This window comes from Lethenteron reissneri, chromosome 25 (assembly GCF_015708825.2).
Source record: "Lethenteron reissneri isolate LAM-NWPU_2019-01 chromosome 25, ASM1570882v1, whole genome shotgun sequence".
NCBI classification, from domain to species: Eukaryota; Metazoa; Chordata; class Hyperoartia; order Petromyzontiformes; family Petromyzontidae; genus Lethenteron; species Lethenteron reissneri.
Genome location: NC_083803.1, coordinates 15,728,739 through 15,743,080, shown reverse-complemented (window position 1 = coordinate 15,743,080; position 14,342 = coordinate 15,728,739). Strand labels below are relative to the sequence as shown.

At 42.9% G+C, this 14,342-nt stretch overlaps 1 protein-coding gene across 1 annotated transcript; it reads left to right on the top strand.

The window, feature by feature from the left end:
- Positions 1-1,988: 1,988 nt before the first annotated feature.
- Positions 1,989-14,052, top strand: SRP54 (signal recognition particle 54). The gene is made up of 15 exons (XM_061559481.1): positions 1,989-2,561; positions 4,478-4,569; positions 4,670-4,754; positions 5,578-5,682; positions 6,482-6,548; positions 6,834-6,891; positions 7,154-7,304; positions 7,489-7,637; positions 8,015-8,115; positions 8,243-8,329; positions 8,938-9,011; positions 9,159-9,267; positions 10,550-10,720; positions 11,532-11,627; positions 12,370-14,052. The coding sequence occupies exons 1-15, from the start codon at positions 2,484-2,486 to the stop codon at positions 12,459-12,461; spliced, it is 1,515 nt and encodes a 504-aa protein (XP_061415465.1). The 5' UTR covers positions 1,989-2,483; the 3' UTR covers positions 12,462-14,052.
- The last annotated feature ends 290 nt before the right edge of the window (positions 14,053-14,342 follow it).

Here is a 14,342-nt window from a genome sequence, read left to right as displayed (position 1 = left end):
AGCAGCTCACCCAGAGCTATGTCTACATGCCCTGATAGTGCATTGCCCTTGTGCTGTTCGTCTGTTGACGTTCTCTGGTCTGACATTGGTGAGACTAGGCCATAAAGAAAGCAAATGTATACTCTTTGGTTCTTTCGGTAAAGTCACGTAGGTGAAAATAAAAAGAATAAAACATAATAAAATAAAATAATAAAAATTAAATAAAAATAACTAAATTAAATCACGACGTTTCGGAAGCAACACAAGCCTCCGTCATCAGGTAGGACAGCCACAGCAAGAAATAATGGTAAGATGTTGAAACCACCAAATAGAAACATTATTATTTTCACCTACGTGACTTTACCGAAAGAACCAAAGAGTATGGATCCTTGCAGTCACGAAAACTTCAAATCTAGAAGGCTGATGTTTCTGGTATAGACAATGCCATATACTGTATTATCAGAGCATGTTTGTTTGAATATTCGCCACAAGTACTCTGTGGTTAAGTCAGTCCTTGATTCCTTGCAAAAGGTTTCTATTTGGTGTTTGAACATCTTAACACAACTCCTGTTTTATTGCCAGAAAGGGTAAAACACATTCTTATTTATTCACATCGTCCCAATAAAAATGATACAATTCTTGAATCGAATCTTCATTGTCAAACATCTTGGCTATTCATTGATTTGCCGTAGGGAGGGGGGGGGATCAGAAAATCATCCCTGTCAACCCCTTATCAGTGCCCGACCTTATAGCAGACCAACTCAGACCTTATTGGCCACCCCGTGGCCCTTATAAATCTCAAAGTTCATCCTACAAAGTCCAATCACAAGGGAGAAACACAAATAGATAAAACAATGGCTTTGCCCTTAGTGAAACGGCTGCACGCCGTATGGACCTGAAACTAAATTTCCCTGTACAAGAATACGGGGTAAACCGTATGGGGTTGACAGCTATGGAATATTTATTCATACTGGAGGAATCCGATGGGATGTAAAGCTCTTTAACAGCATCCAGAAGGCGCGGGTCAGAACGTTGCAACAAATAATACAACACCACGATAGGAGTGCAAAGTATAGTTTCAAGTTTCATTTATTAGGTATAGCCCTGTGAGCCATTCGGCTCCTGAATCGGGTTAAACCGCAACAAACAACAAAAACATGAACAAGAAAACATCTTAAAGTGACTGTGCAAACTGAAAATCCAGGAAAAAAACACAGCAAAAATTCCAGTATAAGAAAGGTAAACCAATAACTTTTAAAAAGTTATGAATGAGTAAAAGTATATATATAAAAAAATATGTTTTAATATAGTAGAGCGCACTTGAGCTTCGTGCTTCTTTTTTAGAAGCGAGATGGCCACAAATGACAACTCAAGGAAGAGACTCGTCGTGTGGACATGGATAGATGAATTGTCACGGCGAACGGTGACAACACGAACCACATTCATATTCTTGGTTCTTTCGGTAAAGTCACGTAGAAGGGAAATAATAAAACATTATTTCCAAGAATATGAATCCCTGCAGTCACAAAGCTTTATAACACCACGAACCAAATTGTTCCTGTTCGAGTCACTTGTGGCACGTAACGACATCAACCTCTGACCCGCACCATGCCTTGGGGGAGGCCCTCATCCAGCAGTGGATTGACACTAATGCACATTACTGTACGGATAAGTACATGCGGTCCAGATGTCTTGTGACCCCCAATTAATTACCCCCCCCCCCACACACACAATTTTTTAAAAATCCTATTTGCATATTAATTTATATTTGAAATAAACCTTACTTTGTTTTACGTTTTAAAGAATGAAACGAGAGTCACAAGACATCTGGATCGCCCTGTACACACTTAATCTGACCTGACGTGCCCCTGCTGGAAACATCTGTGTGGTGGCGGGGGGAGGGGGAAGCGCTTTAGAGCTCATCGGATTTCTTCAGTATAAATAAATACAATATTCTCATTCTGAAAGAAGAATCGATCCGAGATCCGAATCGTTCCGGGGGAGGGAATCGATCCAAGGAGAGTTGGGGCCCCAAGCGCTGCGTCCACAACCGCCGCCTGCTGTTGCTTAGCTGGGCCGGGGGCTCCTCGACCACGAAGAAATAACGAGAAACAAGGGAGAGAGACACACAGCGATAGAGAGACATACACACAGAGACAGCGGGAGAGAGAGACAGCGATAGAGAGACATACACACAGCGATAGAGAGACACACACAGAGAGACAGAGGGAGAGAGAGACACAGCGATAGAGAGACACACACAGAGAGACACAGGGAGAGAGAGAGACACAGCGATAGAGACACAGAAATAGAGACACATTCACAGAGACACGGAGAGAGAGACAGCGATAGAGAGACACACACTGAGACACAGCGATAGAGACACACAGAGACACGGAGAGAGAGACACACACAGAGACACACAGCGATAGAGAGAGAGACACGGGGGAGACGACAGAGACGCACTGCTATAAAGACGCGGGGGAGACACAGCAGCAGGCAGCATGGTGCTCGCGGACCTCGGCAGGAAGATCACCGCGGCCCTGCGCTCCCTCAGCAATGCGACCATCATCAACGAGGAGGTGACGACGAAACGTCGAACCATCTCGGGGGGGCCTCCCTGCGACCGGCGATGGCCTCACGCCGCCGTCGAGAGTATTGCCATTGTTGTTGTTGTTAAAGAACACCTCCAGAAGTCACACATTGTATATATATTTTTATAACTGTGTGTATATAACATTGTTGTAACATCTCTCTCGCTGGTTCAGTAGTTCCACCGCTGGATTATTTGTTCCGCCTGAGGACGACCGCTTGTGTCGCGATCGAAACGTCGTGATGTTTTATTATTTTCGATTTCTACCGACGTGACTTTAACGAAAGAACGAACCAACGAGTGTGGATTCCTGCAGTCACGAAAGCTTATCATGAGGATCGCCTCCACACGGTTACCAGAGGCGCCCTCGTGCTGATTTCAATGCGGCTTTGTGGGCCCTCCTTGTGCCGTGTAAGCCACGGGAGGCAATCGCGAATCCTCAAAGGTCGCCTTGGTACGAAGAGACCGTGTGATGGACACGAACCCACCAGCAAGGGTCGGGGACATGCCTGGCCCTTGGGTAACCGTGCTCCTCCCGGGGTTTAACACCTAATGGGATGAATCCCAAGTGTTTCAACAGCGCGGCTCGGCCTTCTGACAATTGGCATTGAACTCTGAAGTCTAAAAGAGACTGGCTCCTTTGCGCCTTGAAGGCTCACAAAGGTGCCACGGTATGATTCGCCAGATGCGATTGTGTCATTTAAGAAAACTGAAAACAACGCGTAATTCTAGATTTGAAGTTTTCGTGACTGCAAGGATTCGTACTCTTTGTTTTTTCGGTAAAGTCACGTAGGTAACATTTTATTTACATTTTTTAATTCTTTGTTTTTTTCGGTAAAGTCATGTAGGTAAAACATTATTTTTATTTTTTACCTACGTGACTTTACCGAATAAACCATAGAGTATGAAACAACACAGTTCTAGAAACTGCCATGAGTTTTTCAAGTTACAGCACCCATATGCTATTGACTCTTTATGTCCACGACGTATTCACATTGAATAACGATATGTATGTGTATTCGTCTACGTTTATACGCTATAGGTTAACTATTTTAATGATCCCTGTTAATAGTTATTAACGTAGACCATTCATGCAGATGTCTTCCTGTTCGATTATACTCGCGGAGTGTTGACCAGGCAGTGCTGGAAGGCCGTCAGCATAACATTGTTAAGTGGCTCACGTGGTCAATTGGCAACCCAACCATATGGTCCGTGTTTATGTACAGACTGGACCCCGCCATAGGAATGCAGAATGTTCCACCCTTGGAATGCTCATTGTCAACAACAGAGTGAGCTTTGATACCGATTTTTAGAATTGCACATTATGAATAAAGATCATGAGTACTTCTTGACTTGAAGCTTTCGTGACTGCAGGAATTCATATTCTTTGGGTCTTTAGGTAAAGTCACGTAGATAGGTTCAAAGAAAATAACAAAAAACTACGACGTTTCGATTTCAACGCAAGCGGTCGTCTTCAGGCTGAAAAAACAGAGGAAAGCTGCTTGAGGCCTCAGCTTGCATTGTGATCGAAACGTCGTAGTTTTTTGTTATTAAAATTTTCTTTAAACCTCTATGTGACTTTACCGAAATACCCAAAGCATATCATGAGTACTGCTCTAGGGGAAATCATATGACTTGAGCTGCGTATCTCAATGCTAGGTGCTGCCAATAACCACGGTTTGTTTTAACCAGTAAATCTCATGATGTCTGGTTGACCTAACAGTGAGCCTTAAAATATTTACTGGCCATAACGTGCACCTAGCCTGGTACAAGCCTCATGTTGACATAACCACTGCAAAATTGCCAATGATTGCTGTCTGTTTATTATTGGGGAACAGTTGTTGAGTTGTGTGTGTGTGTACATTGGGTAACGCATGGTCGTTTCTCCTTGTTTGAAAAATCTAGGTCCTCAACTCTATGCTGAAGGAAGTATGTGCGGCTCTGCTGGAATCGGATGTCAACGTCAAGCTTGTGAAGACACTGAGAGAAAATGTCAAGTATGTTGTGTTGCACGCTTTTTCTCTCTTGCTTAACGTGACATGAAGTCCAGCAACGTGTAACAAAGTAGATATATTATAAGTGGCTTTGTGTGTGCAGGTCCGCGATCGACTTGGAAGAGATGGCGACTGGCCTCAACAAGAGGAGGATGATCCAGCACACCGTGTTCAAGGAACTTGTCAAGGTTGTATCACATTCTCAGTCTCGGGCTCGGACGTGGCCAGGACATGACAGGAGCACAAAGGAGTCACATTCTGTGGAACTTTTTAGTGTTATCATCTCGTGTGGGTTTTCTTTGCATGCTGTGATTTATTCCCACTTGCCAAACACTCGAATCGAATTGGCCATACATCTTAATGTAGCACCATCTTGAAAGGGAATCCTAACACTCAATAAGACTACAGGTGACGTGCGCACTTATACTTTGTGACACATTTCATGTAGGTTTGGCTTTTTCCCATTATGGGAAATACGTTTATTGACCAAGATTTAGAACACTCATATTTTGTATTAGGTTCTGTTTTGTAATATTATGAATACCATTACATTTCCAAAAATAAAGTGTTGGCTAAGTAAAGGATACGAGACCACCTTGACACTAATTGTAGCCTATACCAATATAAAAATAATAGATATCCACCATGTAGGACTAAATAACATTTTGGTCCATTGCTCTATGGGCCTTCTGGACCCATATGTTTCCAGCAACATTTGTTTCACATGGCAAACTTTGGATTGTTTTTTAACTTCTGAATCTCATCAGCAGAATGTGACATTAAACGAGCGATGCTGGGTTGTCTGATGGTGAAGGTCTAATGCGATCAAGTAATGTCACAATCTGCATTTATGCTTAGCAACAATAGTCAACACTGATGTAAGCTTGGAGTTCATAGAGGCCAGTAGAAAACAAGTAGTTGCCACCAAAATTATGTTTGGTTTACTCATTTTTGTATGGTTACTATTATTACTTTTTGCGATCACTAATTTCACTTGTGTTTTTTTTCCAGCTGGTGGACCCTGGGGTGAAGGCATGGACCCCTGTAAAAGGAAAACACAACATCATCATGTTTGTGGGACTGCAGGGCAGTGGAAAAACCACCACGTGCACAAAAGTGAGACCTTGAGAAAGCATGAATGTTAATATTCTCATGGGTATAAACTAGATTGTATTTGCAGGGTTTCTGTGTGTGCATTTTGAAGGATCAGGATTTGACTTTTTTTGGCGCTTAAATGCCACAGTGTCTCAAAGCACCTTAAGTAACTAAATTAAGAAAATAAAGTTACCAGGGCAAAAACAGGGAGAAAAAAGAAAACAGGGAAAAAAATTTGACATAAAAGCACAAGGATTAAAGGGCATCGGAGACCCAGGGATAAAATGGCCCACCCACACAAATTGGAGCCATAGACAGCCTCTGAGATCCAATTATCGGAGGTGGGCAGGTTGCCCAGGTGACCAATGATAACACACACAAAATAACCCATGACATTAACTTTGTGGCTACACTTAATGGCATGAAGCCTGCTCTGAGATATAAATATAAATGGTACTGCCATGCAACCAACATTAATCTCTTTGGCAGAGCAAGTGGTAAAGTGTTGGCATCTCCTTTGTAGCTCAGAAGCCAATTGAAGGGACCGCTTCGATAGCTCTGATGTCCCCTTCCTTAGATTATCCTCAACACAATGGGATGCGTTGCTCTGTGAGAGATCCGAATGGATACTTTGTCTCAGGACATAAAGCACAATGGATACATTGGGAGAATGACATTTATATGAAAATATTTAAAAATAATCCTGGAGTCCAAGGGGGGGTACCTCTTATGTTAATTGTGGTTTCAAAAGCATTTAAGATGTGACTGCACTGTTGCTATGTATATTGGTTAATGCTCCCTAATTTCCCTTCTTTCATAGCTTGCTTACTATTACCAAAGAAAAGGGTGGAAAGCTTGTCTGGTCTGTGCCGATACTTTCCGAGCTGGTAAGTTCTTTTGTCATGGAAACTACATTTCAACACACCTTGTGATACTGTAGCCAACCAAGATTATATCTGTAGTAACCACTCCAAACACAGCTTATATACCATTTTCAGTTCTGTGTATGTATGTTTTACTTTGTTCACACGGTAAAGCTAATTTCTGTCGACTAAAGAAAGAATCGCAGTAAAACAATTTTTCAATACAAAAGTAGTGGGAACATCTTATGTTGTCATATTCCATCCACAAATACATCCTGAACTGAGTGTAATTTACTCTTTCCCACATAGGTGCCTTCGATCAACTGAAGCAAAATGCCACAAAAGCCCGCATACCGTTCTACGGCAGGTAAGCTGCGTGTCATATGCTTCAACATCCAGTGCTCTCCATCTTCACCCACCCGCACTGATCTGTGTGATGAAGTATGGTTCAATATCTCCCACGACCCACATGGTGTGGGGAGGCTTTCATCCATCAGTGGATTGATAAAGGGCTGCATGCGTAAAAGCTGCGTGCTTACTAATAAGCACCACCTCATCATGACCTTTTAGCGTGTTTTTTTTTGCAGTCCTTTGTAGCTTGAGTGACTTTGACGAACTTATGTTTGCAGTTACACAGAGGTTGACCCAGTGGTGATTGCGGCGGATGGAGTGGACAAGTTTAAGAGAGAGAACTTTGAGATTATTGTGGTGGACACGAGTGGCCGTCACAAGCAGGAGGAGTCGCTGTTCGAGGAAATGCTGCAAGTTTCCAATGCTGTGGTCAGTACTCCTAGCCAGAGTGATCTCGGGCATTTTTGGGTTGCAACCACGAGTTGTTCAGCATTCCTGACGTTTCACTCCGCATGCTGGAACAGTCTGCGGAAACAATTCAGTTCTTACGTGATGAATGTTGAATCGGTTTACTTTCGTACCGACTGAAAATGTTACAACTTTCATCTTTCAGAACCCAGACAACATCGTGTACGTGATGGATGCCTCCATCGGCCAGGCGTGTGAAGCACAGGCCCGGGCCTTCAAAGACAAAGTGGACGTGGCCTCGGTCATCGTCACCAAGCTGGACGGCCATGCCAAGGGCGGCGGTGCACTCAGCGCGTAGGTGTCTTCTCCCCTTTTCTAAACAACGTCACCCGCTTGAGCGTCAGGAATGCCTGGCTTTTTAATCTTTAAAGAGTGGTGTATTGCGATGTTCTACGATTCATAAACCCCAACGTTTGTGTCAATCGCACTGCTTGTAAAAAGGAAATCGTAGGCGACGAATTGGACGTTTGCTGACAAATGGCGTATTATTCCTCTTTGTGGGCAGTGTTATTGTTGAATGTGTTAAGTTTTTATTTGTGCATGTGCAACACTGTCAATGCCAGAGCACGCATTTTTTGTTCAAAGTGTGCTTGCATTGGTGTACATTTTCTGGTATTTCTGTTATGAATTCAGCACGTCTGATGAGTACATTTAATTACATTTTCCAACAGAGTGGCAGCCACAAGAAGTCCGATCATTTTTATTGGCACAGGAGAACACATTGATGACTTTGAGCCTTTTAAGACACAGCCCTTCATTAGCAAACTGCTGGGTAAGTTGCACCTTGTATTGAATATTTTTTTAAGTCACTGATTTTGTTGTTTGTTTACTTCTCTGATTTTGATCTTAATGACAGCGAGTTGGATGAACTTAACATTGTTTTCTCATGATTCTTGCAGGAATGGGAGATATTGAAGGGCTTATCGATAAAGTGAATGAGCTCAAACTTGATGACAATGAAGAGTTGATTGATAAACTCAAGCACGGTAAGTCGATTCTGGAGAATGTAATCATGCGACTCCTGCATCACTATCAGACCTGATCATTCTTGTCGTCATCTTGAAAGGTTTAGCATTTTTAGATATACCGGCCCTCTTAATTGGTCACACCACCTCACTCCCGAGCTGATGATGGCGTAGGCAACCAGTAGAGAAGGATATCCTCAACGGTGTAATCCTGGCTTCTAATCGGGGATATATGCCAAAGTACACACTTTCTCACTCGCGTATTTAACACGCCTGAATAACTTAAATGCCACATGTACCTGTACATATACATGTGTGTGTAATGTGAGCCTCGTTACATTTACTATGTGTATGAGGGAGGGAGAGTGAGGATAGAGATGTATGTAACAATTATTAAACTGATGAAATGTATGCAACATTTCACTTACCTGAGATTGTGGTTGCTTATTGTGGTGGTGGGTGGAGAGTGGAGGGGCGCATAGCCAGAATTCCCGCACCGCTCGGCCGCGTAGCTCAAGAAAGTAGTTTATCGTCGACTGTGTGCTCCCTGTTTTGCAAACAGTGTTCCCTCGTAGAAGAACCGTGTTATTGTGAAAACGTGTTTAACGAGGACTTGTCTATCTTTGTAGGTCAATTTACCCTACGAGACATGTACGAACAGTTCCAGAACATCATGAAAATGGGACCCTTCAGTCAGATAATGGTGAGCAATTTTCTCCTGCATTTTTCCCAATAACGAATACAAAATATCAACGAATAATGCAATGGTGAAAAGAAAAAAAGTTTTCACATCATGTCTGAAGTTTCGATTTTTTCGAACGTAACATGTTTAATTTTTTCCATTGTCTAGGGTATGATCCCAGGCTTCGGGACAGATTTCATGAGCAAAGGAAACGAACAAGAGTCGATGGCGCGTCTCAAGAAGCTCATGACCATTATGGACAGCATGAATGACCAAGGTGTGTGGACTTGGACATTGCGCTTCTGAACAGGACATACATTATACTGTTGTATTCATTTTTTCCATCTAAAAGAGAGCATGGTTGTCAACATTGTGACGTACAATACGTAGAATGTCCCATTATCCATACCTGGACTGAAAATTATCAATGTAGTTCAGACTGTGGGTGGGTTCGAGCAGACTTTTCTCCAACAGCAAAATTATGTTGGACATCTGTGAAAAAGAGCTTGTAGTTCATTCAGATTCCTCCAGTATAAATATGTTTCTGATAATGTTCAAGTCCAAACTACTTTCTCAATCCTTAACAGAAGCGTTGATTGACAAATACTATATATGAAGTTATATGGACACTTTACATGCAGATCGACTTTTTTTGAGGGTGGGGAGGGGCTGGGTGGGGAGGGGCTGGGTGGGGAGGGTGGGGAGGGGCTGGGTGGGGAGGGTGGGGAGGGGCTGGGTGGGGGGTGGGAGGGGTGGGGCTGGGTGGGGTGGGGCTGGGTGGGGAGAGGCTTGGTCACCCCGTGGTGCCCTTATAAAACTCAACGTTTAACCTACCCACGCCGGCTTGTGCCCACCCTCACAGTCGGGCATATTTGCGGAATACACCACGCCGCCGTTGACCCTGGCCATTGACCGAGCAACCTAACGTTCCTACCAGCTCCCTCCGCAGGAATGTGTTTTATTCATAATATCTGCCTGTGACGAAACCATCCGAACTGCATCTAATCTTGTCAGCTCCACAGGGTTCAGTCTGGGTAGTGCTTGTATGTGTGTATGTTGAACTTTTTTCGCACCGTAGATAGCCAACCACGCTAATCCGAGGTGCTTGGATGGCCAAGCATCATGTACGCACAGGTTGTTTGTGGGCTGCGGAACTACGAGTTGGGCAGCAGAGGGCAGTGCACAAAATACGTTATTGATATGTACCTCCTCTGCGCTTGTGTTTGTGAATATCCATGAATTCAGTACTATTTACATTCATGCATTGTGCATAGAGGACACCAACACGAATTGTCAGTGTATAACATCATCCTTAGGGTCACGTGCACCTTTGACGATTGTACATGTACGCCAGCGATTTAAAGTCCCTCCCCCGCCTGTTTATTAACTGGAGAGACACAAGATGTGTGGACACGGCTGCGTGTTGACCGATTGGGGAAACACAAGTTGTGTGGATACGGCTGTGTGTTGACCAATTGGAGAGAGACAAGTTGTGAGATGTGTTGCTTTGGCTGCGTGTTGACTGAGTGGAGCGACGCTGTGGATGTCTATGGTGGCAGAGCTGGACAACAAGGACGGGGCAAAGCTGTTCACGAAGCAGCCCGGGCGCGTGCAGCGTGTGGCGCGTGGGGCCGGGGTGTCGACTCGTGAGGTGCAGGAGCTGCTCACGCAGTACACCAAGTTTGCACAGATGGTCAAGAAGATGGGAGGAATCAAGGGGCTTTTCAAAGGTACCAGTGCGAAGCAGTGTCTGGCACAATGACCATCCGAATGGCAATTTGCGAGGAATTCACTTTTGTATGAGAGGAGTAATATGGTGTCAGGGGGCATCAGTGGTGCAGTGGTTTGAACCCGCTGACACTTAATCGAGTTTGATTCCTGGCCACGGCTAACATCAGTGTTGAGTGGTAACTTAATCTGTCTTGGCCTCCACCCTCTCCACTAATCTCACTGACCAGTGAGGTGAGTGGGGACCCCTCCCCGGTGTCATGGCTGTCACAAAGTTAAACAATAAGACATTGCATTTTCCATAAGAAAGGTTTTTGTTGGGTTAGATCGCGTAAATATAAATGTGTTTTTTAACCTGCCATCACCTGACACAGCCAATTTGTAAGGTTTGTAACATAAATGTGGGTTTACTCCCCAACACACGAGTATCCTAAATTAGTAACAAATTGGCGTGCTTTGTTTAAATGGCAAACCTTATTAATTGGCCGTGAGGGGCTTAAAGACACTTATTTACATGATCTAACCTGAAAAACACCCTCTTATGGATAATATAGGTCGTGAAAGCCTACATGTTAAACGGATATTGCATTTTGTGCATAAATAAATGTGTGTTTATGTATATGTATACATAACATCTATAGTTCTACAATGAAAATGAGGCCACGGTATTACGTTGCACGAGTGTCACCTTGCCATCTTAAAAGTTGTACTCGTTAACTCAAATTCAGGGTACGTGTAATGGTTCAAGGCTTGTACCACCGATCATCGGTTTCGGAAGCTGTTAAGCGTCGTTTCCGTTGCGTGTGGCATCAGGTGGCGACATGGCAAAGAACGTGAACTCGGCACAGATGGCAAAACTCAACCAGCAGATGGCGCGGATGATGGACCCCCGTGTGCTGCAGCAGATGGGTATGCACCTTCCTTCACTTTCCCCCTCTTCGTTTTCCCATTAAGCCAAAACGCACAGTTGACTTGCGCATGCACCTAACTTTTTTTATGGTGCCTCATGCCCTCATATTAGCATTGTTTTTTTTATTCTCGTGTTTCATTTACGGCATCTTTTGTTCAATATTGCATAAGGACGCTGTACTTGTTCGCTGCAATATGGATGTTTCTTTTCTTAAATAGCCGGGAAACGGGCTTAATGGGAGCATCATTGTAACAAATCAAAATACACTTAAATGTGGATTTACGGAACAGAGGTCAATATCTGTTGTTCATCACTAATCATGCTCCACAAAATGCACCGGTTTTTTTTGTATATTGTTTTTTGTGTTGACCTAGAACCCTGTGATTTTTAGATTTGGAACGATCAGGCCAATGACATCTGGCAAATTGAGTGCTATTTGCTTAACATCAGGGCTGCTAGTCATGAGACCCCAGAAAGTTGAAATCGGTGCCGAGTCTTGCCTGTTTAAACAAATTCTGCGTAATATCAAACCATTTACCCCCCCCCCCCCCCGATGCTCCATAACTACATGTCATGAGTTGTATGCTACTTAACAGGAAAAAAAAGGCAATTTATACTTTTGTTTACATTTCTAATACAATCAGGCCCCCATTTGATTGTGCATACTGTGTTGGACTCTACAGCGGCACTGGGGGGGGGGACAGCGTTTCATCTGCAGTGTTCTTTCTGTGTCCTTTGCAGGTGGCATGTCAGGCTTGCAGCACATAATGAGGCAATTCCAGCAGGGAGCTGCAGGCAGTGCCAAGGGGAAATTGGGCATGGATAGCCTCTAAAGGTTGTTCACCTCTGTGGATCCGGCGTGCAACTTTGGGAGGAAGAAGTTCACTCGTTGTTAAAGTAACCTCGCCATTGACGTTACCATTGTTGATTAAAAGTGGTGCATGGGACATTCGTGTACATACATTGGTCAACGTTGACTTAAAATGCATATTGACTTTATGTCCCAGTCTGCAACACAATATTCCAGCTGATGAGGGTTATTTTCTGTAAACAATACTAGTTTATTTATAATGATCGTACTCGATTATTTTGGAAATTATAAGGGGTTTACAATTTAGGCATCTGAATTGTTAACTGGGACTGTTGGCTTCTTTAGCATTGCTTTTGCTTTCAAACTATGTTTTGGTAATTGTACGCCTATTCCGAAAATATTTGGAAAATTATCTTATATCCAGCATTTAGATGTGATTTATAAACACACTTTTTGAAGTGTTAAAATACTTAAATACAAGTGTGACAGTGATGTAACAAGAGGATGCATCGTCAACTTTTTATTCAAAGATGTGGATGGCGAGGCACACGTGTAGAATTGCATTAAATGAAAATATCTTGTGATGCAGCTACTGCTGCTAGGTTGGCAGCGGTACACAAGCACAAATAAGAACAAAAAAGTAACATAATAGTTGACGTTTATTTATAGCTCAGAGAGGACTGTGTGCTGTAAAGAAGGGCCGTTGTTTCAAAGCGTCACCTATTATCAACTCAAGTGTTTTTGACATCTGACGGAAAAAAACAATTCTACTGTTAACTTTCTCACCTAAGGTGTTAAAAGTTGAACGTTCTTTTTGTTGAGGTGCCTCGTGGTCAAATCTGGTTTGAGTATCTATCCTATTGTTCCTTTGGTTGTTGTGTGCTCGACTCAATTGGAAGGTTACAAGTTAAAATCCTGGCTGGCTAAACTTTGACCATGCCTTTCAGGGTCAGTAAATTTCAGTAGCATTTATGTGGAACGTAACTCAGCGGTTTGTCTTTTTGGTTGATTGCGAGGCGCTTGCAATGAGAGTGAGATTTCCACGGCTGGATCGCAACTGCCAACCGGTGAGTTTTGTTCGAAGCATAATTGAGCAGGCACTGATTTTTTTTTAAATGCAACCTACAATGTGGGACAGCGTTGCCTTCCCAAACAGAACTCGTTTCCGCCCAGCTGCTTGTAATACGGTTAGAGGCTCATGAGTGCAGAATGCTTGAGGATAATTGGCAACACAAACCACGGGTGTCTTCACTTGCCGTGTGTGTTGGTTGTGTATGGTGGGAAATTTGGTCTAAGCATGTACTATAAAACATTTGAAAAATTCTAAATGAGATCTTTATATATTTTTTAAGTTTATATGGCCACGTCACTTGTAAACGTTTACCCAGATTAATAGAGTAGCGATCAGCCAAAGGCGTACATTGGCTGCGTAGATTACCTTCGGAAGTGAGCGTAAAGTTACGCATGTGCCACCCCCATTAATGCCGCTATTATATTTGTTTTTATGTTTTAGGGTTGACACTTTTTAAAACGTAAACGGTCAACAAATGTTAACATTCTGTTCTTAAAGCGTGCTGTTGTCTTTGCATTTGAATAAACAATTACTGATACGATGGAGTGGTTTTTCATTGGTATTAAATTGAATCGAATACCTAACAAGAAGGGCTCAAATTTCGATTTAAAGCTTTCGTGACTGCAGGGATTCATATTATTGGTTCTTTCGGTAAAGTCACGTAGAGGGGAAGTAATAAAATAATAAAAATAAAACAATTCTCGATCCTGATCCTGTTTTATTTTATTATTTCCTTTGTACGTGACTTTACCCAAAGAACCAATAATAAGGTCTCATTTTATAATTTGGCGAAAGTTTGTGCTAGCCAGACAACATTTGGGGATAGTCTCT

What these genes read in the sequence shown, in the direction of transcription:
- SRP54 (XM_061559481.1), top strand. Translation starts at nt 2,484, where the DNA reads ATGGTGCTCGCGGACCTCGGCAGGAAGATCACCGCGGCCCTGCGCTCC. An exon ending in CGACCATCATCAACGAGGAG is followed by an intron (nt 2,562 to 4,477) that starts GTGACGACGAAA and finishes TGAAAAATCTAG; the next exon opens with GTCCTCAACTCTATGCTGAA. An exon ending in CCGTGTGCTGCAGCAGATGG is followed by an intron (nt 11,628 to 12,369) that starts GTATGCACCTTC and finishes TGTCCTTTGCAG; the next exon opens with GTGGCATGTCAGGCTTGCAG.